The following is a 25,075-nucleotide window of genomic DNA, read 5'->3' on the forward strand; positions in this document are numbered from 1 at the left end:
AGGCTAGTCTATTTTTTTCTTGGGTTTGAACTTTAAATGGTATATATTGTGTGACCATCCCTGACTTTTCCTGAACATCTAGTTTATGAGCTCCTCAAGGCCCATCTGGAGAAGGAAGAACAATGGATTTTCTTGTGTATGTGTGTGGTCAGTCACTCAAATCACGTCCAACTCTTTGTGACCCCACGGACTGTAGCCCGCCAGGCTCCTCTGTCCATGGGATTCTCCAGGCAAGAATACTGCGGTGGGTTGCCATTTCCTCCTCCAGGGGATCTTCCCAACCCAGGGGTTGAACCCGGGTCTTGTGAGGCTCCTCATTGGCAGGTGGGTTCTTTACCACTGATCTGCCTGGGGAGCCCCAGATTTTCTGGTACTGGTGTTTTAATAATGAAAAGTTTTATAGTTACTCAGTACTTTTGCCTTTTCAATCACAATAATATATGCTGACCTTGATATATTGCTGCTGTCTAAGTTGTGAGATTCTAAGTGCCTTCTAAATTATGAGAAATATTTAACAGAGTTATAATGTTTAACAGAGTGACAGCATTTATTTTTTAGAAGGGGTGGTGGAAGGGTTTAAAATTCTATCTGCGTTTTGTTGCATCCAACTTCCGATTGTTAGGATCAAAACAGTGTCCCCAAACTGCTTAGAGTCACAAAAAGTTGACCACGTCTGGGGAGCAGGAATTATCAGGTTTTAACCAGCCAATGACACTACCCGGGTATATTATACTGAGGTGGACGTTTGAGAGGAAGCTCTGAATAATCAATCGCCTGAACCTAAAGCTGGAAGAAGAGAGGGTTAGATTTCTTGATGTTGATGAGCGGTAGATTTCTACCAGGAAAAATAAATTCATATACCTTTGAAATTTTTTTTTTTAAATTGCACCTTATAGAGATTTACTGGGAGATTTTCACCCAAGATCTAAGCATTTCAGATCTTATCAATGAACTCTTTTCACAGGCTTGGTAGTTGGGGTTACAACTCGAAAGAAAAAGGGCAAATCTGGAGATAATGAATGGCCAGCAGAGGGATTAGCAGTAACTTATCTAAAGAAGAAAATAAGATTTGAGAAATACAAAGGCTGTGAAATATTATTAGTAGAAACAGCTTAAAAGTACTGTAACACTAACCCTCAACCATCTTAGCTGAGAAATACCACCTTTTCAAACTCTGTGAGCGCCTCTATTATAGTGAAGTGGCATTTTGATTATGGCAAAGAAAAGTGGTCCTTGGGAATCAGACTTGACGGAACATTATGGTCTTCCAGGAGTATTTCTGTAGGTGATGTTTACTTAATTTCAATTTCAGACTGGTTTTGTGGCACATCTGACTTTAATATACAGTTGTTAAAAATTAATGTGAATGTAATAGAGAATTTTAAAATAAGCTGATAACATTGGAGCCCAACAGAGAAACCTTAAAGAAAAAGGACCGATGGTGGGAGAGAAGAGATCCTGTCCTCATGTTGAATACCAGTTGTCCTTCTGGGTGCACTGCCCCACAGAACCTTCATGAACCGACAGTGTTCATGATGCAAAAGGCCCTGACCCTGGAGGCTGGACAACATCATTAGTGGCTTCTGGGCTTCAAATTCTTGCTCGGCCCCTGATGAGCTGACCTTAGCCAGCTTCCTAGCCTTGCTGGGACTCAATTTCCTCACCAGTAAAGTAAGAGTAGGGTGAAGACCTGCAACTCAAAAATCCTGCCATCTGTTGCGTGACTTATGTGACTAAGCTGTCTTCATGTGAAATCAAGTGACTCTGGAAATGGAACTGAGCTTTCCTATGGAGAGGGAAGGTTTGGCCTCTCCTCCTTGGGAACCCCCAATACTGACTTCTAGACAGTCAGCCCTCTTTGTCATCCACAAAAATGTTATCTAGGATAACCTCACTAAGTTGGCAGCTTCCCACCCTCCACTGTCCCCAGTTTTCTATCTCGTATATAAATGTTTCAGAAATTCTCTTCTGTGAGAAAAACTTGAAAGGAAAAAAATCCCACAGAGACGGAAGGAGAGCTCATAGACTAAGGCTTGGAAGAGATCTCAGCCAACTATAGTGTGTTAACCTCATTTGGATTTGAACAAGCAGATTTAAAAAAAAATTAAAAAGACATCTATAAGACAATTGGCACTTGGCACATGTAGTAGATATTGAATCTTAAGAAATGATCATTAATTATTTTAGGTGTCATAACAGGGTTACAGTTATGTGTTAAAAAGAGTCCTTATCTTTTAGAGACAGATTTTGAAATATCTGCAGGTATAATAATATGATGCTGGAGGGGCAGTTAGTGAGTAGATGATACAGATGAATTGACAATTATAGAAATTGACTGGTGCATACATGGGAGTTGATTACATGATTTGGTCTACTTTTGTATAAGTCTCATAGCTCCCATCAATGAAAAAAATATATAAAAGGTTAAAATAGATAACAAGGACTTACTGAACAGCACAGGGAATTTGACTCAATATTCTATAATAACCTATATGAGAAAAGAATGTAAAAAAGAGGAGGAAGGCAGATACATATAACCAAATCACTTTGTTGTACACCTGAAACTAATACAATGTTGTAAATCAACTGTACTCCAGTATAAAATTAAAAAAAAAAAGCTTAACAGGGATTCATCCTAAAGGAGGCATATTTGCTGAGGCGTTGGAAAGGGCCGCCTGTCACCGTTGCATAATCGCTGGGGGTAAATTTGGAAGTGCATCAATCAGAAAGCCTATAGTGAGGCGCTGGCTGGCACGGGGCCCAGCTCCGTGTGGCTGCCATCTAGCCTGCAGGCCAATTTGCCCTCTATAAATACCAGTCTATGTGAATGCTTCACTATTTTAACGCACGCTTGCCGCAGCTGCCCGGCGTGTCTGTTTACGTAGCTGCAAACCCTTCTGTAAACATCACTATCTCCAAATTGCCCATGTGTCAGGCACATAAAGGGCCCCCTTTAAAAATACATTCACGCGATGAGATGTGGCCAGTGCCCAGATGTCTGGGTGGCTGGTGTTAGAATTTTCCAGGGTTGGATTCATTTTCAAAAATAGAATCACATGACTAGAAGGTTCTTGAGAGGTGACACATTCCCCCTGATCTGGGCAGGGCCAGATCCAAGCCGTCCACCAGGAGCGTGGGTCTGTCTTTTGTGGGCGTGAGTCTGTCTTTTACTGGATCTCCAGAAAATAGCACATTGGGCCACTGTGTGCCCACACCGTGCAAGACAGGAAAAGGGCATTGCTGCGAGGCTGCAGAGGTGTTGCTGATGGGGCTCGTCCTTGAAATGGGCCTCAGTGATAGTCCCCCTAATGGAGGTCATGGACAGTAGTTTAAGGTCAACTGAGACAGACTTGAAACAAAGCTGGAATCAAGCAGAGGCTGTTCTGTGTCAGTGTGTGGTTTCTGTGGCTCCTAATTTCCCATCTAGTCCTCCAATGAATAATGAGATCTTTGTGAATTTGTTTTCCTCAGTGTTCATTTGGTCCACGTTAATTTTTTTCCTGCAGCTTTGATTCATTGAGGCACCTTGCCTTCCCCAAAGTGAAAGTGAAGTTTCTCAGTCCTGTCGGACTCTTCACTACCCAATGGACTGTAGCTCACCAGGCTCCTCTGTCCATGGGATTTTCCAGGCAAGAGTACTGGAGGGGGTTGCCATTTCCTTCTCCAGGGGATCTTCCCGACCCAGGGATCGAACCTGGGTCTCCTGCATTGCAGGCAGATGCTTTACTATCTGAGTCACCAGGGAGATCTTCCCAAGGGCCTGTTTCAAACCCATAAATCCCAACTGTGCTTTTCATTCACAAAGAAAAAAGTGTCCCCCTGAAGTTTAAGAGATCAGATGTGCTGGAAAGACTGAACTGTGCAATCCTGTCAAGAAAAAAATCAAGAGGTGTCCAGCTTCTAGAAAAACCCAGAACTCTCTAGAGCACTCTTCCTCCCTCCATTTTCCAGAAATTAGAAAATTATTGGTATTATTTTTAGAAAGTTAACAGCAGTTGCCTTTCCCCAGGAACAGGGATGTGTTGATTCCTTTCTGCTGGCAAACACCCAATTTTCTCTAAAGCAGCAGCAGAAAGGCCACCGGATGCTCAGAGGCAAATATCACTATTAATTACCAACAAAGGGACGTTTCTCTGGTTGGAAAGGCTCACTCATTACAAGCTGTCATCAGAAGGACGCGGCATGCCCCTGGGAGGATTCCGACTCAGGGACAACACAAAGATAACTTCCTTATTCCGCATTTATTCTTTCGAGATTGGGCTTTGATCTGAGGAAACAGCTCCTGCAATTTGAAGTTCGTATTAACACCAGTAACCAGATGGTACCTCTCCACTGGATTTTGCTTCTGGGGCTCAGAGATGGGAGGAGAACGAAGCTTGCCCATTTTCCTCCCTCCTGTCCTTTTGGGAGAGTTTATAGCAAGAAATCAAATGTTAAACCTGCATCCCCAGTGGTCAGTTTGTGCTGCCAGAGGCTGTATCTCAGCGGCCACCACTAGGGGGACCCAGAGTCCCTGTGCTTTGCAGGGGAGGAAGTTTCTGGTCCGTGGGAACTGACGGAGCTCCCTGTTTGAGTCGGTTTCTCCTCCCTTCTCCCTGATCCAGGCTCCTCCCCCTTCCCCTTCTCCCCCTTCTCCCTTCTTCCCACACAACTATTGCCTCACCAGTGTGCCCCAAAGTCAGGCTCGGGGACAGAGGGCCCTGTGCACGTGTATAGCACTTATTTAGCGTTTCACAATAATTATTTTGTTTTAGACGTTCCTTTTGTCTCAAGCAAAGGAGCCCAGTTTATGCAACGCCTTTTACTCACCTTTTCACTGTTTGCAGCATTAAAAAAAATCTACTGCTGAAAGTTTTACCACCTTAAGAGAAATTTGTTAGAGGTAATGACCTTGTCTGTTGGGTCCAGGGTGGCAGAGACGTGGCAACAACGACTTTCAGTGGATGGATGACCGAGCTCAAGTTATGGGCAGAAGAGTCTGGAGTCTGGCCAGTGGCCATGCATTTTCAGATTGTGTAAACCCACCCTGAGCCTCAAGTTGAAGACCTCAAAGCATAGAAGGGCCGCTTGTACAACTAAAAGAGCATCCCAAGGCTAATATCAATAACTCAGAAGACAGTAAAGCAATGTGTGGATTAGTGTTCTAGTTTATGCTTATCCTATGGGACACTATTGTTAGCTTAGGTCAACAGTTACAACTCTTATTTCATAGAACGTTACAGATCAATATGGAAGGACCTCCCTTGCAGCTGGGATGTGTAAGACATATGAAAAGATATGAGTGAAGACTTCAGTAAAAACAGACCATTTCTCTAGTTCTAGAAGACATCATCTTGGTTAAAATATTCCAGCAATTAGCTGTTCATAGCAGAAAGGTCAATATGACTATGGTGAGTGGGTCTCAATTTTTATTCTTTTCTGCTCGAGTTATTTACTGGGTCTGCATTATTGCATCTACAGGAGATGTGGTAGTTAGAGTATAGAGGAAAGACACCAAGTTCTCACTCAACATACAAGAAAAGCCCAGGCTGTGGGTCTTGCAAATGACTCCCAAAGAAGGGGCCAAATTGCATTTTTATTAAAGCAATTTGTCAGGTTTTCCTTTGAAAGGCTTAACTTCTTCTTCCTGTCTTGGCAATAAATAGCCTCAAGTTATACAAACTAAACAATGCTTTAAAACCGCCTAAAACTGCTTTAGAGGGAGATCAAATTATCATTTAAGTAAATGTTTGAAAAATTAAAATATATTAAGAGATGTTTTAAAAAATTATTAATTGTGCACGGGCCTGGTGAACTGGGAAGACCCAGAGGAATTGGGTGGAGAGGGAGGTGGGAGGGGGGATCGGGATGGGGAATACATATAACTCCATGGCTGATTAAAAAAAAAAATTATTAATTTATTTCCCCAAGGGTTTTTTTTTTTTTTTAAAGAAAGCTCAATGGTTAGACTTCTTGGTGGACATCCTCAAAGTTAGAGGCTACATACTATTTCATGAATAAAAAGGTGACATCAATAGTGAGGTAGGTTCGGTTTTCCATGTCTTGTCATGAGTAAGGATGTGAAGTCCGGCTTAACACGAACATCCATCCCCAGACCCCCCAGAGCGGGCACATCTTACCTGTAGCTTCTACCATTCCTTCCAGGATGACCACAATTTCCAGTTCCTCTTTGGGCAGCTGGGCTTTGGAGATCTCCCAGAAGGGACTCTGCTGGTTAATTTCGTGACTGATGATGAGCGGAGACACCAGAAACAGACGGTCATCCCCCGTGTAATACCCGACGTTGATGTCCGTCTGGTTCAGAGGGATGAACTCCCCTTCCGAGGTCTGTTTGGATTTAATCAGCTTGGCTCTGATGGAAGCCTCCACGATGTGGGAATTCCTCAGATCCCCCACCCGAAACATCAGGCACAGTTTCCCATCCCGCATGGAGATCACTGCGTGCGTGGAAAAAACCAGGGTCTCCGCCCTCTTCTTGGGCTGCGATATTTTAACGAACATGCACCCCACCATGAAAGCATTGACAATGGACCCCAACACCGACTGGATGAGGAGGAGGATGATGCCCTCCGGGCACTTGTCCGTGATGACCCGGTAGCCATAACCAATGGTGGTTTCTGTCTCTATGGAGAACAAAAAAGCAGAGACGAACCCGTTGAGGTTGGTGACGCATGGAGTCCATGACGGGTCCTCTATGTGATCCATGTCTCCTCGGATGTATGCAATTAGCCACCAGATCATCCCGAAAAAGAGCCACGTCACGGTGTAAACCATGACGAAGATCAGCAGGTTGAATCTCCACTTGAGGTCCACTAAGGTGGTGAAGATGTCGGTCAGGTAGCGGTAGGTCTCCCTCACGTTGCCGTGGTGCACGTTGCACTTCCCGTCTTTCCGCACGTACCTCTGGATTTTCCGTTTGGTCCTGTCCCGGCTGACGTGTCTTGGCAGGTCGTCCCTGGCCTGCTTAGGCAACTTTGGCTGGTGAATGGCCACGGGGCTCTCAACGTCCTGGTCCATGGAGTCACCCTCTAGGACGTTAGCTGGTGGTTTGGAGAAAAGAAAAGAAAAACCTAGTGAAACGCTGGCTCTCTGAGGGTCCTGGAAACCCCTTGGTGGTTGGCAGTGCGACAGATGACGGAGCATCATTGGACCACTAGTGCAGCTCCTATCAGAGCAGATGAAGCCTCTTTTGGGGGAGCGTCATCTGCCCGTGCTCCGTGATCGAGCTTGTGTAAGGACTTTACCACACTTCCCACCGGGACAAGGCTTACTGCTGTGAAACTGTCTCCCTGCCAGCAAGCTCTAAGAGTCGGCTCTGACAGCGGGGTGTCTCCTGGCTCTCTCTGAGATGCTGTGGTACGTGAGAAGCAGCACACTCCGGATAAAGAAATGTCTCGATCCAGACAGCCTTGGTTCTACCACTCAGCGGCTGTGGGCTCCTGGTCGTGCTATTACGGATTGTATTCTCCTAAACCCACATGCTGAAGCCCTGACACCCAGCATGACTCTGTTTGGAGATGGGTCCTCTGAGGACGTAATTAAGGTTAAATGAGTGCGTAAGGGTGAAGCCCGAATCCAAAAGGGCTTGTGCTCTTTTAAGGAAAGGAAGAGACACCGGGGCCATGCTTGCAGAGAAAGGCCATGTGAGGACACAGCGAGAAGGCAGGAAGAAAGGTCTTCCAAGCCGATTGAGGGCACCAGAAACCAACCCTTCTGGCACCTTGCTCTCAAACTTCCAGCCCCCAGAACTGTGAGAAAATAAACCGCTGCTGTTTAACCCCTTGAGTCTGTAGGGTTCTGTCAGGGCAGCCGGAGTAGACCAATAGACTAATTGAATTCATTGATTGATCCTCAGTTTTCACATTTACAAAACGGTCATCATGATAGCCAACTCATAGGGTTATTACGCAGTTAAACAAAACCACGCGCATGATATATGTCTGCATGCAACAGACATGTAATCAACATTCCTTTGTAATTGTTCCTTTGCTGCTCTCCTTAATTTTAGGGGCAAGAATTTTGAGTGAAATCTTTAAATTGTCAGTCAAATTTCAGAGTAGAAAAAATTCTGGTTTTTATCGGTAAGTATGGGCTTCCTTGATAGCTCAGTTGGTAAAGAATCTGCCTGCAATGCAGGAGACCCCAGTTCGGTTCCCGGGCTGGGAAAATCCCACTGGAGAAGGGATAGGCTACCCACTCCAGTATTCTTGGGCTTCCCTCATGGCTCAGCTGGTAAAGAATCTGCCTGCAATGGAGGAGACCTGGGTTGGGAAGATCCCCTGGAAGACGGCATGGCAACCCACTCCAGTATTCTGGCCTGGAGAATTCCATGGGCTGTTACAGTCCATGGGGTGGCAAAAAGTCAACCATGACTGAACGACTTTCACAAGCATGCATTTTACCCTAAGGTGATGCTAAGGTTAAAAGCAGTGTGGGGCATGTCTTTCTCTTTCTATGTGTTTGCATATTTGATTTGGTTTCTGCCTCAACATTTAACATCTGCAGTTTTGGCTTGTGGTTGTATTCTTTCTGCTGGCCTTCATGATTAATGCATTGGTACAATCACTTGATGACGAAGCATTAGGAAGACTCTCCTGGAATCCGAGTGCAAGGGGACATTTAGAACCGATGTTGCTATGAAACACATATAAACCCCTGTGTGAAATTCCTTGTTCAGCCAATAATTTTAAAGCTTTCTGAAAGTTTTATAAGCAGTTTCTTCCCTCAGGCTTGTGTTCTGTGTCATTTGACCCTGGGGTGCCTTTTCTTCCCTTGGTTAAAGGAGAAAAACAGTCTGTTGAGAAAGCATTTATCTGAATAAGCAAGCAGCTGGGGATGGGACTCGAGTGGTTCCAACTTATCTTATGGATTAACCTTGATCATGGTTGGATAGTTTCCTTAATAATCAATCCCATGGATCTGTTTTATTTTTCAGCACAAGGAAGAAGCAGCATCTGGTCTGTGAGTCCAATGTTTGGCGAGATAGCTTTGACGTTTAGATAACTGCCCTCAGTAACTCTTGATTTGTAGAGGAGGAATCTTGCCTTTTTTCCCCTTAGAACAGAACAGATACCAGGACAAGAGTCAAAGGAAGCAGCTGAGACTGGGGCAGGGTGGATGGGGTTGGGGGATCTGGATGGGAGTCATGAGCAAGGTCCCTGCTCACTGCCAGCACCCCATGCAAGGGGGTGGGTGTTTGATGCAGGGGTTGTCATGCCTGAACTCATTGCTAATTTTGCCCCAAGACGGAGTCTGTAAGCATGACTTCATGTGGGCTGAACTCGGTTCAAAATCAGCCAGGCTGGGCATTCTTGTCTGGAGACCTGGAGCGTGGTCCGACCTTGGCCCCGGGTGGGGCGCTCTCTGCCTGTACGGAGTCACCCTGGGGTCTTGTTGCCCCGAGTGCAGAGGTGGAAGAGGGGGGCTTTGTCAGATTAGCTGGCTCTTAGCAGTTTTCTGGGCTTCCTTGATGGCTCCGATGGTAAAGAAGCCACCTGTCAATGCAGGAGACGTGGGTTTGATCCCTGGGTTGGGAAGATCCCCTGGAGAAGGAAATGGCAAAACTCACTCCAGTGTTCGTGCCTTGGAAATGCTATGGTCAAGAGGAGCCTGGTGGGCTATAGTCCGTGGGGTCACAAAAGAGCCGGACATGACTTAGCAACTCAAGAACAACAGCAACAGTTTTCTGCCGTCTTTCACACATTCACATGTTATGGAGGGAAACTACACTCATCTCAGCCCCCAGTTTGAAGCTGTTTTCTCCATCTTCTGGCTCATATGTAACCTTCCTGTTTGAATGGTCAGTGAGTTTCTGGACCTACATGAACAGAGGTAACTGCTCTGGGCAGTCCTGGGAGCCTGCCAGTTGACCCTACAAACTCACTTTCCCCCTTTTCCTAGCTCAGGACTAGACTACATTTCCCAGCTTCCTTTGCATGGAGGGGCAGCCACACGCCCAGTCCTGGCCCACCAGGAGTGGGTGTTCCCTCTGGGCCAAGGTCTTAAATAATGGGTATGCCCCCTCCTCTGGCCTTGCCCCTTCTAGGCTGGATGATGAAGGCATGGGATGGAGGGGCCTGAGTCCCTAGCTGATGGCAGAAAGCTGTCTTCTAACCAGAAACAAAAATAATTGTGTTTAAACAGTTACGCATTTTGAATCGAGCCTTCTCTCTAATGCTGTGGGCGTCAGTACTGACATGGATAAGCAGATAGAAGAGTTCTCAGAGGGCTGATGTGGGAAAAAGCCAGGAGAAAGGAAAAGAATGAAGACGGGGTGTGTTGGTTTGATGTTGTTGAAAAGAAACAAGGATCTCCTGACATGGAGTCACTTGTGCTAAGCTTTATATCAGCCAAGGCAGACTAAATACCTATCCTAACCCCAGGTTCAGTCCCTCCAGAAATGTGACTTTTTACCAGTCAGTCTGGAATTTCCTGGCCACAGATGAGGTCAGTCTGTCACATAGACCCCTGCTTTCCCCATAAAGCAGGTGATCTTGCCTGAAATAATCCTTTATTGTTTATGACTTCCTGTCCCATCCCCTTTAGACCTTTAAAAATCACCCACTTTGTACAGCACCCCTAGTGTCTGCTAAATAGGATGCTGCCTAGTTCGTGCATTGTTGACTAAAGCCAATTTGATCTTCAAAGGTACTCAGTTGAGTTTTGTTTTTTAACAGTATCTAGCGAGAAATAAAATATTGCCTGCCATGTCAGTAAACAAAGAATATCATGGTCATCAGCAATTGCAGCCCTCCAATGGTGAGCCTGGAGGGAACTCAGGATGTGAAAACACAGGATGTTGGCCCCAGACAGTTGAGGAGCATATCAAAGGAACGATTTCGGTAAGCTCAGACTCTTGTATTTTCCCATTCGTAGAAAAGCAGTCAATTCCTTAGCTTGAGATATCTAGTTTTCTTTTATTAGCTCTCATCTTTTTTTCCCATTAGATGCCCTTTGTTGCAAAACTCATATATTCTAGCTCCCCCTCCTCGCCTCCTTGGTGCAGTTCCCTCAGGGCTACTTGAGATACTGCCTCCTGGGCTTGAAGTTCTCAGTCTGTCCTCTGAATAAAACACAACTCTCAACCTTTAGGTTGTACTGTTATTCTTTTTTTTTTTCAGTTGACACCCTAATGAACTAGCACGCGGTTAATCGAATAACTGTGTCGTGTGTCGGGGGAAAAAATGTCAGGGCACATGCTACTTAAGTGCCTTTTAAAAATGAACAAAAGTGGGAGCAAAGAAAGCTAAAGGTCCCAGGGAGTGGGATGGAAAGGTGGCCCTGAAGCAGGGAAGAACAAATCTGACTCCATGTTGCACTGGTTTCTTTTACTTTAACCTTTGTACTCAATTACTTTTGCTACAAGCTAAGAATGTTGCCTATAGCCTGATATGCACAGGGTAGCCCGTTCTCAAAATGCTGACCTTTAAAGGTGTAATACTCACTGATATAGAGATCAAAAGTTGTAGAATTGAGAATAACATTTGTCTTGTTGGAGGTTTCTAGGACTATCATGACTGGACCTATACAAACAGGGGCAATAGCAAAGGATTCCGATGCCAAGAAGTTTGCAACAACCAACCACGCTCCCTCCCCTTTCAGTGTAAAAGAAGTCCAAACTCTGACTTGGGTAAGATGGTGCTTTGGGACACTAGCCCATCATCTTCTCAGTCTGCTGGTTTCCCAAATAAAGTCACTATTCTTTGCCCCCACAACTCATCTCCTGACTTACTGGCCTGTAGTGGGTGAGTTCTATGAGCCTGGACTAGGTAACAGCCTCAGAGGTGTCTCTGAGCCTCAGCCAGGTGAGGCAGTGGGTGCCGGTGAGGTGCATCCCAGGGAAGATGGGATGGGAAGCTTAATTGCACCTGGTGGGAAACAGGAACACAGTTGAGAAACCAAAAAAAGCCGATGAAATGTGAGAGTATCTGGAGCATAGAGGAGACTGAATTTGGAGTGTCAAGTAAGTAGTGGTGCCAGGAGGAGTCAGATTTGGGTGTGGAGTGGGCAGAAGAGAGCGGCCCAGCCTCAAGGCCTGGTCCAGAGCAGACGCAGGCAGACCTGGACTGGGGAGATGGGTTCAGTCGCTTCAGTCGTGTCGGACTCTTTGCGACCCTATGGACCAGCCCGCCAGACTCCTCAGTCTATGGAATTCTCCAGGCAAGAATACAGGAGCGGTTGCCATGCCTGGGGAGGGGAGAGGGCCATGGCAGGTCTGAGCTGTGAGCATTGCTTCAGCACCTGTGGGTACCAATGCAAATACGCACAGGGGGGAAATACAGAAAGGAATGTTAATGATCGCTCTTAACGTTGCTTTCTTTCTTGGAATCCCAGGTGTGAATTTGAGGGGGTGATGTGAATTGCATTGGCAAGAGCATTTGAGCTGCTCAGCGGGAGGAGCTGCAGCTGTGGCTGGTAGAACAGACCATCCTCCCTGTTTCCGCACAGCCTGGAACGCAAAGGACTTCTCCCCGCAACTTCGCAGCCCCACCACCGCCCCGCCGGCACTTGTCCTGGGCCCCAGTCAGGCGCATGCGCATGTGAACGGTCCGAACCGCAGCCCCGTCCTTCCGCATCCGACACGTGGGTTGCCCAGCAGTGATGTGGAGCAACTCTCTGCACATTGTGAAGTGTTGTACAGCGTGCAAAAGGATGACCCGAGCGGGGCCCGGGATCTTGATGGTTTCCTTGACCTGAGTTGCTTTTCTGTCATTTGTTGTAGAGTAAATGTGGGTCTGTGTGAAAAATCCAACCCCTTCCCTCTGTTCTTTTTCTCTCTCCTTGTTAGAAAGAGGGGCTTCTCAGGTGGTGCTTGTGGTAAAGAATCTGCCTGCAATGCTGGAGACGCAAGAGATGTGGGTTCCGTCCCTGTGTTGGGAAGATCTCCTGGAGCAGGAAATGGCCACCCAGTCTGGTGTTCTTGCCTGGAGAATCCCATGGACAGAGGAGCCTGGTGGGCTACAGTCCACAGGGTTGCACAGAGTCAGATAAGACTGAGTGACTTAGCTCAGAAACACATTAGAAAGATGATTAATTTGTGTTAAACTAGCTAAGGTGCAACATAATCCGATGGTGAACTTTAACCTCCAAGAAACAAGACATGACTGAGTTACATGCTGGAAAGGACCTGGTCGAGTAATCGCTGGAATCACCTCGAGTTTGGGGGCTTTGCTTGTGGACAGAGGCTGGCGTGACGGTGCAGGCCAGTAGAAATGTTCTTCTGATGAGCAATTCTACATGGCAAATTATATACGAATTCTATGGGGGAAACTTGCGGTGTCTAAGAGAGTGTTCAAAGAGCTCTTTGAGAATTTCTAGTATTGGGGAAAAGCCCACAGAAAAACAGGGTGGATCTCAAAGGTACAGACTAAATCAAAGACTGGAAGGACATGCACACAGATATTAATAGGGAACTTTAGAGCGGGGGGCTGTGGGGGCTTCTAATTTTCCTTTTAAATATTCTAGGGACTTCCCTGGTGGTCCAGTGGTAAAGAATCCTCCTTCCAGTGCAGGTGATGCAGGTTCCATCCCTGGTTGGGGAATTAAGATCCCACTGATGGAAGAAACAGACAGAACAGACTCCTGAAAACAGGACTCCATCTTGGGCCGGACTGTGGACTTTGAGCTCTATGCTCAGTATCTATGGAAACGACATACCAACTGGAAAACCAGACTCCCCGGCAGGAAGAGCCCCAGGGCTTGTACCTAGACTTTCTGTCACCTAAAAGAATACCCTAATTATCTGTATAACCGAATAGAATCATGCATTCTATTATGCTTATTGCGGTATGACCACAGGCCTATTGATAATTGTCCACTGTTAACTACCTAGACTTAAGGCATACGAATCACGGGTTAGCTTTGATTGTATCTTTCTTTTCCTTTGTTCAGACTAGTTTCAGGGAATTTGGGGAAGTGGGTTTGGGCATGTACACTTAGGGTATATAAGGTTTTCACAAAAACTGTTCCGGGTCCTTGGCTAAGAGGAGACTCTGCCTTGGGCCTGCCGGTGTAATAAACTGCACTCCACTATCTGCATCGTCCTGCTGAGTGAGTTTGTTTCCTGGAATGCGTGGCTACAGCACCACATGCCCTGGGGCAACTAAGGGAACACAACTACTGAGCCTGCGCAGCAACTAGAGAGCCAGAGTTCTGCAGACTACAGAGAGAACACCCACACGCCATGACTAGAGAGAAGCCTGCAGGCCACAGCAAAGACCTAGGCAGCAAATAAATGAATATTAAAAGAATTTTGATTTTTTCCCCAAATTTTCTAGGATGACTTTATATTACTTTTACCATCAGAAGGGGGAAAAAAAAGTATTTTCAAACAAAATGTTGAGACTCTCCTGGCGTATGACTGATGAAGTTTAGCACAGAGGAGCTAAGGAATGATCAAGTACTTGATCTGAAGGTGTCCCATCCCAAGTGTCTGGTAACTTAGAAACAAGGACATTTGCTTCACCTGACTCTAAGGAAATCGTGAGTGAATCCCATGGGATGATTGTGCTGGGAGGAGCAGTGGGTATAGGGAATGTGTGTGGGTCTGAGACTGTTAGGGGAAGCACAGTGACTGAAACCGCCCACCCTGGCCAGGCACCATCGTAGCCATTTGCATGAGTTGTTTTATGACAGGAGGTCCTGGTAAGGAGCACGGAACTAGTAAGCTGCCACCACCAACTGGAGAGTCCGGGAAAGGTCAAAAGGTGACACCACATGTCCAACCACCTCCCAGAATCCTTCTCGCTGGAGTCCATCTTGGCTGAACAAGGCATGCACCACCAGGAAAGACTCTGAGTCAGAATGATTGGCCAAAGACAACCCGGAAACTAATCCCATCACCATAAAACCGGAGATTGTGAGCCTCGTGGCAGAGCAGTTCTCCTGTGTTCCCTTAACCCGCTGCTCTCCGCCCAGGCGCCCCTTCCCAATAAAATCTGTTGCTTTCTCAGCACACGTGTCTCCTCGGACAATTCATTTCCAAGTGTTAAACAGGAGCTCACTTTTGGGCCCTGGAAGGAGTCCCCCTTCCTGCAACAAGACCACTGGAGGGGTGGATATGAAATAGACTGGAGGCAAACGTCTGTGAATGTTTTCTGTAAAGGGCCAATGGTAAATAATTCAGATTTTGCAAACAACATAGATCTTTGTTGCATACTCTTTTTTCCCCTCCCCCTGGCAATCCAGTGGTTAAGACTTCACCTTCCAATGCAGGGGGTGTAGGTTTGATCCCTGGTTAGGGAGCTAGATCCCACGTGCCTTGATGCCAAAAAACCAAAATAAACAGAAACAATATTGTAACAAATTCAATACAGACTTTAAAAATAGTCCACATAAAGATTCCTTAAAAAACTGGAACTAGAACTGCCGTATGACCCAGCAGTCCCACTCCTGGGCATACACACCGGGGAAACCAGAACTGAAAGAGACACGTGCACCCCAATGTTCATTGCAGCGCTATTTATAATAGCCAAGACAAGGAAGCAACCTAGATGCCTATCAGCAGATGAATGGATAAGGAAGCTGTGGTACATATACACAATGGAATATTACTCAGCCATTAAAAAGAATACATTTGAATCCGTTCTAATGAGATGGATAAAACTGGAGCCCATTATACAGAGTGCAGTAAGCCAGAAAGATAAACATCAATACAGTATACTAACCCACATATATGGAATTTAGAAAGATGGTAATGATAACCCTATATGCAAGACAGAAAAAGAGAAACAGATGTATAGAACAGACTTTTGGACTCTATGGGAGAAGGCGAGGGTGGGATGATCTGAGAGAACAGCATCAAAACATGTATATTATCAAGTGTGAAACAGATTGCCAGTCCAGGTTGGATGCTTGAGACAAGTGCTCGGGGCTGGTGCACTGGGATGACCCAGAGGGATGGGATGGGGAGGGAGGTGGGAGGGGGGTTCAGGATGGGGAACACATGTAAATCCATGGCTGATTCATGTCAGTGTATGACAAAAACCACTACAATATTGCAAAGTAATTAGCCTCCAACTAATAAAAATAAATGAAAAAAAAATAGTCCACATAAAAAAAATTTAAAAATTGTTTGCACTGTTTTCAAAATGTAAAATTATCTTTAGCTCATGGGCAGGGCAGAAGGAGGCTGCAGCCTGAATTTGATTCACTGGGCTATGGTTGGTTGACCTCTGGGTTAGCAGGATGCTGGTAAGAAAGAGAGATGGTTCACTGCTGGATTAAGGGAGCAGCTGTGAGGGTGAAGATGGGGCAGTTGGTCTGGACTGAATAAGAAGCAAAAATCAAATAATCTGGAGGTTACTGGCCACGGAGGGAGCAGCCAGGAGGATGGGGGATGGCAGGATGGTTGAGACCTGGAGGCAGAGGATGATGTTTCCGGTGAAAGTATCTGCTCGCTTCTGTGGGCTTCCCGGGTGGCTCAGTGGTAAAGAATCCTCCTGCCAATGCAGGAGACTCAGGTTCAATCCCTGGATTGGGAAGGTCCCCAGGAGGAGGGCTTGGCAACCCACTCCAGTATTCTTGACTGGAGAATCCCCATGGACAGAGGAGCCTGGTGGGCTACAGTCCACTGGGCTGCAATGAGTCAGACAGGACTGAGCATGCACGCATGTGCTCACACCTGTGGGAAATCAGGTGTGTGGGCATGAGTCTTATCAGGGACCGGACCAAGCTCTAGGTTTGGAGGTGGTGGGCACATACACAAGAAAGTGTGACTATGGGTATGGTGAAAGCCTCTCTCTTCCCTGGGAGACTGTAGAGTGAGTAGAGGATACAGAAGACAAGAGTCTGGAAAATAGCTATAGTATGAAGTCAGAAGGAGAGGAGCCAGAGAGAGTCCTGGGGAAGGGATGGATGGGAGACGGGAGGGGCAGAGGGCTACCCAGGTGGTAGGCAGGACACACACACTTTGGGAACAACTGGAGGAAAAGTGACGCATCCTTTCCCTCTTTCGTGGGCTTCCCAGGTGGCTCAGTGGTAGAGAATCCACCTGCAAACGCAGGAGACTTGGGTTCAATCCCTGGGTCAGGATGATCCCCCTGGAGGAGTAAATGGCAACCCATTCCAGTATTTTTGCCTGAAAAATTCCATGGACAGAGAAGCCTGGTGGGCTACAGTCCATGAGGTCTCAAAAACTATCTTGGGATTCTGATGCTTTGTCAATATAAAAATTACAAATGTTTGAAACATGAAGCAAGAAGATAAACCATGAAAAATATTTTCACACTTGACGTTTTTGATTTACAAAAACAATGAATACCCCCATAGGAAAAAAATGATCAAAGGAAGTGAATAAGGAATTTATAAGTGAAGAAATACACAGAGCTGAGGAGCATATGTTCAACCATGGCAAAGTAAAAGCACTGCAGATATCATAACTTTTTTAAACTCTAAAGTTAGCATCATTAAAAATAGACCATAAATACAGTATGTGGAGTTTGTGTGCCTGGTAGGTCAGTAGAATTGTGAATTTGCGTATATTATCGGATGTGTGAACTGGCAAAGTCTTCCTGGAGGACAGAGTGACAGTGGGCCTCACAATTTAGAAATGATTAGATGTGTTAGCAATTCTGGGTCTAGACATTTATCCTAAGAAAATAATTTTACAACATTTATCTGTTGTAGGCATGGGCTTCCTTTGTGGCTCAGCTGGTGAAGAATCCGCCTGCAGTGCCAGAGTCCTGGGTTCGATCCCTGGGTTGGGAAGATCCCCTGGAGAAGGGAAAGGCTACCCACTCCCGTATTCTGGCCTAGAGAATTCCATAGACTGTATAGTCCGTGGGGTCGCAGAGTCGGACACGACGGAGAGACTTTCACTTTTCACTTTCAGGCAGGGGATATTGCAGCCTCTTTTATAATAGTTAAAAAATAGAGACAGTTTAAATATCTGCCCACGTAAGAAAGCTGTGGTACATATACACAATGGAATATTACTCAGCCATTAAAAAGAATTCATTTGAATCAGTTCTAATGAGGTGGATGAAACTGGAGCCTATTATACAGAGTGAAGTCAGCCAGAAAGAAAACCACCAATACAGTATACTAATGCATATATATGGAATTTAGAAAGATGGTGACGATAACCCTGTATGCGAGACAGCAAAAGAGACACAGATGTATTGAACAGTCTTTTGGACTCTGTGGGAGAAGGCGAGGGTGGGATGATTTGGGAGAAGGGCATTGAAACATGTAAATTATCATATGTGAAATGAATCACCAGTCCAGGTTCGACGCATGAGACAGGATGCTTGGGGCTGGTGCACTGGATGACCCAGAGGGATGGATGGGAAGGGAGGAGGGAGGGGGGTTCAGGATGGGGAACACATGTACACCCATGGTGGATTCAAGTCAATGTATGGCAAAACCAATAAATGTTGTAAAGTAAAATAAATAAATAAATTTTAAAAAAAAGGAAAGAAAAATCTAAAATAAAAAAGGAAAATATCTATCCATGGAGCACCAGTTAAATGTACTGTTGCAGGTATAACCAATGGAATACTATGTGGTCATTGAAAATGATTTTCCAGTGTTTTGGGGTCTTCAACTGTTTGTGCAGAAGTCACCTTCTTAATGAGGCAATTTACCTCCTTTTTTAAAAGTCACAATCACTGCCACTCACTCCTCACAGTGCTCTTCCTTATGCTACTGTTTGTTTTCTCTGTAGCACTTTTCATCTTCAAGGTTATTTATTATGTTAATAATCTTATTGTTGGTTGTCCCTGTCGGAAAGGAAGCTTCTGAGCAAAGATCTATGTGTGTTTTATTCACCATTGGATCTCAGGCTCTGGATAATGTGCCTGACACATAGCAATCCTCTGCATCTATTTATTCAATGAATGAGTATGTGTTTATCAACCTGGCATGTTGTACATGCCATAGTTAAAGGGAAAAAACATAATATAATATACAGTTTACTTTGTATATATTCTTAAATTAATGAGTGTAGAAGAATGTCATCCAAAATGTTAATTTAGGTAAATCTCTAAGAGCTGTAAGTTTGTGGGTATTTTTGCTTTCTTTCAATTTTTCTACATTGACACTTCCCCTTAATGACTCTACAATCTGAAAAATCTGTAGGAAATATAAAGCTATTTCTGTTTTAAATAATCAAGACAATTGCTGCAGATAGCTAATGGGCCATGTCCATTGGTCTTGGCAATTGGGGTTTACTAGGGTTGAATGGTGTTGCTCTACACGCACACCTGAACCTCAGACTACAACTTTGTTTGGAAGTAGAGTCTAATTTCAGCCCACTCCAGTATTCTTACCTGGGAAATCCCATGGACAGAAGAGCCTGGTGGGCTATAGTCCACTGGGTCACAAAAGAGTCAGACATGACCCAGTGACTAAACAACAAGAGCCCACTTTGGAGCTGTAATTCAGGTAAGGATTAAGATGGAATCATTCTGGAGTAGGGTGTGCTCCAAGGCTAGTCAGAACATCCTCATAAGAGACAGAAAGGGACAGGCAGAGAAGGCTGTGTGATGGAAAAGTTGGGGGGTGGAGTGAAGCGGCCACAAGCCAGGGAACACCTGGAGCCCCCGGAAGCCGATGGGTGAGGTGGGATTCTCCCCTGGAGTGTCTGGTGGGAAGGCGGCCCTGCTGACACCTTAATTTCAGGCTCTGACCTCCAGAAATGAGAGAGGAGACTTTTCTGTTGTTTCAAGCCACCCACTTTGTTGTGCTGGCTGCTGGAAACTAACACAGTTGGTGACTTTGAAGCGGAGGAGTTTGGGCATGTTTATATCCTGAGAAGAAGCCAAAGGGGAGAGGCTGACTCTACAAGGATGGAGGGTGTGGAGGATTGAGGTGTCTGATGGCCTGTAAATCAACACAAAGTACTGTTGAGAGCAAAGGTGGGGAGGGGTGCAGGGTGCGGTGCATGCGAGTTCTGTTGTGTTTGCGACCCCATGGACTGTAGCCCACCAGGCTCCTCCATCCATGGGATTTTCCAGGCAAGACTACTGGAATGGGTTGCCATTTCCTTCTCCAGGGGATCTTCCTGACCTAGGGATCAAACTGGTGTCTCCTGCCTTGCAGGCGGATTCTTGACCCACTGAGCCATGGGCATGTCCATTTCCTCTCAAGAGACAGGTGTGGAGTGGAGAGGAAGAGAGAAGGATGGGGAGGGAATCTTGGCAACATCTCTCTCATGCTTCGTGTCCTGGAGGAGCTTCAGATGGGCTCATTTTCCAGTGTGATTTAAAAAATAATCTGCACTCTAGTAGTCTTATTGAATTGCATGTACATCTCACAATGAAAATAACTGAACTCTGCATAATCAGAGATCAGCCTAAGATTTCCACATCCTTACTGCTCAAGAAAGGCTGCTGCTATTGCTAAGTCGCTTCAGTTGTGTCTGACTCTGTGCGACCCCATAGACGGCAGCCCACCAGGCTCCCCCGTCCCTGGGGTTCTCAAGGCAAGAACACTGGAGTGGGTTTCCATTTCCTTCTCCGGTGCATGAAAGTGAAAAGTGAAAGTGAAGTGGCTCAGTCATGTCTGACTCTTAGCGACCCCATGGACTGCAGCCTACCAGACTCCGTCCATGGGATTTTCCAGGCAGGAATACTGGAGTGGGTTGCCAATGTCTTCTCCGGCTCAAGAAAGGCACATGTAAACAGAAACTTCTACCCTCCTGTTCATAGCAGCACTATTCACAATAAACAAAATGTGGAAGCAACCCAAGAATCCATCAGCAGATGAATGGATAAGGCTTAAAAAGGAAGGGAATTTGGATACATGAGACAACATGGGTGAAACTTGAGGATATTACGGTAAGTGAGATAAATTCCCAGAAAGCAAATGTTGTTTGATTTCACTTATAGGAGCTTCCTAGAATAGTCAAGTCCTTAGAGACAGAAAGTACCAAGGGCTGGGGGAGGAGGGAATGGGGAGTTAGGGTTTAATAGGTACGGAGCTTCAGTGTAGGAAGATGAGGAGTTCTGTAGTTGAACAATAGTATGGCTGCATAACAATATGAATGTACTTAATGCTATGAAAATGTAGATTCTATAGAATGACTGAAATGGCAAATTTTATGTTATATATACTTTACCACAATAAAAAAGTAAATTGTGTAAACAAAAAGACAAGCATATTTATTTCCTAAATGGGAAATGTCTCACAGTTGTGTCCTACTCTTTGTGACCCTATGGACTGTAGCCCACCAGGCTCCTCTGTCCATGGAATTCTCCAGGCAAGAACACTGGAGTGGGTTGCCATTCTCTTCTCCAGAAGGTTTACAAACAGCAATAAATAATTGCAGGTGATGATGCTTCAAAGATAGGAAGGGTGGGGTTTTCCTGTTAGAGTCATTCCTGCATTTTTCCATTTATGCGCCCAATGACGACTGGAACACATCTGAGAAACAGCTGTAGTTACAAGTGGTGCTAAAGTTCAAAATCAACAGTTGGCTTTGGTCCTCTTGCCATGATGCTTGTCTTTCTGCCTAAGTCCTTATGTGACGATTCTTCTTCACTAGGGACTGGTGGTGATGCTTGTCACTGATGTCTGATGTGCCATGGGGAGGTGAAGTCATGTTTACTTGTCCTATATCTTGAGCTGTTGTAACAATGGGAGACTATTATGATGATCAGAAATCCAGACACAGATGTGTGTGTGTGTGTGTGTGTGTGTGTGGCAGAACAGCTACTGCGTTCCACTGGGAAGATGTGATAGAAACTAAAGGGCAGAGGGCGCCTTTTAAAATCCTAACTCGGGGGCTCCACACATGAACCTAAATTGAGAACGTCTAGTATCCTCTGCAAGGTCAGAGGACTAGCCCTGGCTGCTTTGTACGTGGGTATGACTTTGGACAAGAAGGGAAATGACAGTTCACTTCGGACAGGACAAAGGAGACCAACATTCAATACCATGATTTCTTTTCTCATTGGATTTCAAAAATCAGAACCTTGGATAGTTACAACTGTTACTGAAAGTGGGGGTCCAACTGCTCACAGCTGAAAAGCTAATGAAAAAGCCAGGTTGATAGAAAGGAAAGTTTGCTTGATTTTGGATGCTGGCTGGGAAGGCAAACATCTCTCTAAAGGCACACTCTCCCCTACCCACTGGACAAGCAGGATGCAAGAGCTTTTATAGACAGATGCAGAAATGGCATAGTAAGCTCTGACAGTCATCTTGAAACTGGTCATTGGTGGTCTGATGACTGTCATCTTGATTGTTTTAAGTACAGTTCAGTCATATCCAACTCTTTGTGACCCCATGGACTGTAGTACCCCAGGCTCCTCTGTCCATGGAATTCTCCAGGCAAGAATACTGGAGTGGGTAGCTACACCCTTCTCTAGGGGATCTTCCCAATCCAGGGATCGAACCTGATTTGATCTGCTCAGGCAGATTCTTTACTGTCTGAGCCACCAAGGAAGCCCCAGTCTTTAGTTCCAGGGTCGGTCTGTTTTCATTTCCCTGAGGACAATTCTCAGAATCATAGCAGCTTATGTTGTGGCTGTGGTCTGGTTACCATGTAGTTAACTTCTTCCATCTGGTAGGAGTTTCAGTACCTATATGACAGCTCATAGGATATGGCTCAGAATATTATCTGTAGTCCTCGAGAAGGAACTAGAAGTCTGTGACTATGCTTAATGACTGATTAGTATTATTTGATCTTCTTTGACTATTTTCCTTTGTTTCTGCATGTTCTCATTACTCTGATTAAACTTATTTTTTGGCTAAAGTTTTTCTCTGGACAAAAGGCAGGCTGAGGACATGGGGGCTGGGGCGGGGGAAAGGACTGTAGGGTCCTGCTTTGTTTCAGGACCCTTAGGACCCTCTTGGGACCACTGCACACAGTGTGTAGGTCACGCACTGCACAGGGTGCCATGAGGAGGGGAGTAAGAGGCTGAGATCCAGTCTGTGCTTTGCCTACCTTGTCAAACTGTGGGTATCATTTATTACATCCTCCTCCTTTCTAAATTTAAATCTTTTTATTGAAGTATAGTTGATGCACAAGATTAGATTAGTTACAGGTGCATGCCATAGTGATTCATAGCTTTTTAAAGATTACACTCTATTTATAGTTATAATAAAATGTTGGCTATATTCCTTGTGTTGTACAATATATGCTGGTAACTAATTTTATACCTAATGGTTTGTACCTGTTAATCCTCCACCCCTCTGTTGCCCTTCCCTCCTTCCCTCTCCCCACTAATTTGTTCTCTATATCTGTGATTCTGCTTCATTTTGGTAGTGTTCTCTAGTTTGTTGCATTTTTATTTTATTTATTGGGATATAGGTGCTTCACACTGCTGTGTCAGTGTGAATCAAAGTGAATTGATTAATATTCAAAGTATGAAGCAAAGTGAATCAGCCATGTGTGTGTGTTAGTTGCTCAGTCATGTCCAACTCTTTGTGACTCCATGGACTCTACATATACATATACCCCCTCTTTATTGAATTTCCTTCCCATTTAGGTCATCACAGAGCATTGAGTAGAGTTCTCTGTGCTGCACATAAGTTCTCATTAGTTATCTCCTTAAACATGCATGCTCTACGGTGAGCAAGAGACTTAGAATGTTCCAGTATGTCACAGACAGGGGTAGACAGTGGTTGGACTAAGCAGCAAAGTGAAAGTGAAGTCACTCAGCCCTGTCTGACTCTTTGCGACCCCATGGACTGCAGCACACCAGGCCTCCCTGTCCATCACCAACTCCCGGAGTTTACTCAAACTCATGTTCATTGAGTTGGTGATGCCATCCAACCATCTCATCCACTGTCGTCCCCTTCTCCTTCCGCCTTCAATCCTTCCCAGCATCAGGGTCTTTTCTAATGAGTTGGCTTTTTGCATCAGGTGGCCAAAGTATTGGAACTTCAGCATCAGTCCTTCCAATGAAAATTCAGGGTTGATTTCTTATAGTATTTTATTGGAATATAGTAAAGCAACTATACTCCAATAAAAATTAAAAAGGAATAAAAAGTGGGAGAAAGGTCCTGGTATTTCACTCTGAGCAGTGACCAGGTAAACGGACGCTTCAGGAAAACTGGTCCCTGCAGTGAAACCCTTGTTGGGAGACTCCACCTGTTACCTGTGGGGAGGATTCAGGGTACTTGCTCTAATAAGGTATATTTAATTTTATAAGAAAACAGGGATTTCCCTGGATCATTTCCCCCTCATCTTCCCCTTTACTGCACAGTCCATAGAGATCGTGTCATTTGACTTGGCACTCAAAGTTTGTTAGCATTCTGATCAGATTAAAGCTGATGTCCCCTCTTCCTATGAAGGCTTGTGTCCTCTGAATGTGTTGCAGTGATCACACTAATTTCTGCAACAGTGAAACTGCATCACTTTTATCAAGATGCGGTTTAAATTCCTGGTGAAGCTCTGACTGGAGTGCAGAATGCCTACCTGGTGCGTTTTATTAAATCTGTGTTGTTCTGGAGCAATCTGCTGCGGGCATTTCAGAGTCTTTTGAAGAGAAGCCGGCTCCCTTCAGTCACTGTCTTAGTCCTCAGGAAGGGGCAGGTCCTTAGCCAGGGCGTTGTGGAGGGAAACTGCACTGGATCTGGGGCCTCACGTCCTCAGAAAACCACTCGGCCCCTCATCTTGGTCCACGGACCTTACTTCCCCATCTCCTGTGCCTTTTCCCCAAGGACTGCTGGCAGACAACCTACCCCACCAGCTTTGATCCTGAAAAATAATTTCCACCTACAGTTGTTTTTTAGGGTGAAATAAGAAATTTCTTTTAAAAGGAAGCTCGAAAAGAATGAAATAATGCCACTTGCAACAACATGGATGGACCGAGAGATTATCATACTAAGTGAAATAAGCCAAAGGTAAATATCATATGATATCGCTTATATGTGGACTCTAAAATGTGATACAAATGAACTTGTTTACAAAACAGAAACAGTACTCACAGATGTGGGAAACAAATTTATGGTTGCAAAAGAGGAAAGAGGGGGATAAACAAAGATTTTAGGATTAACAGATGCACAGCACTGTATATAAAATAAAGAAGGACCAACTGTATAGCACAGGGAGCTATATTCAACATCCTGTAATAAAACATACTGGAAAAAATAGAAAAGTCAATGTATGTATATGTGTGCTCAGTGGCTC

General features: G+C 45.1%; 1 protein-coding gene across 1 annotated transcript in view; it reads right to left on the bottom strand.

Moving 5' to 3' along the window:
* Positions 1–25,075, bottom strand: part of KCNJ6 (potassium inwardly rectifying channel subfamily J member 6) — a 320,189-nt gene that overhangs the window by 86,073 nt on the left and 209,041 nt on the right. The window contains exon 3 of the mRNA XM_043474728.1: positions 6,120–7,040. Within this exon, the coding sequence (XP_043330663.1) occupies positions 6,120–7,040 (921 nt within the window). The remainder of the gene's footprint in view (positions 1–6,119; positions 7,041–25,075) is intronic.

Source organism: Cervus canadensis, chromosome 7 (genome assembly GCF_019320065.1).
Source record: "Cervus canadensis isolate Bull #8, Minnesota chromosome 7, ASM1932006v1, whole genome shotgun sequence".
Taxonomy (NCBI): domain Eukaryota; kingdom Metazoa; phylum Chordata; class Mammalia; order Artiodactyla; family Cervidae; genus Cervus; species Cervus canadensis.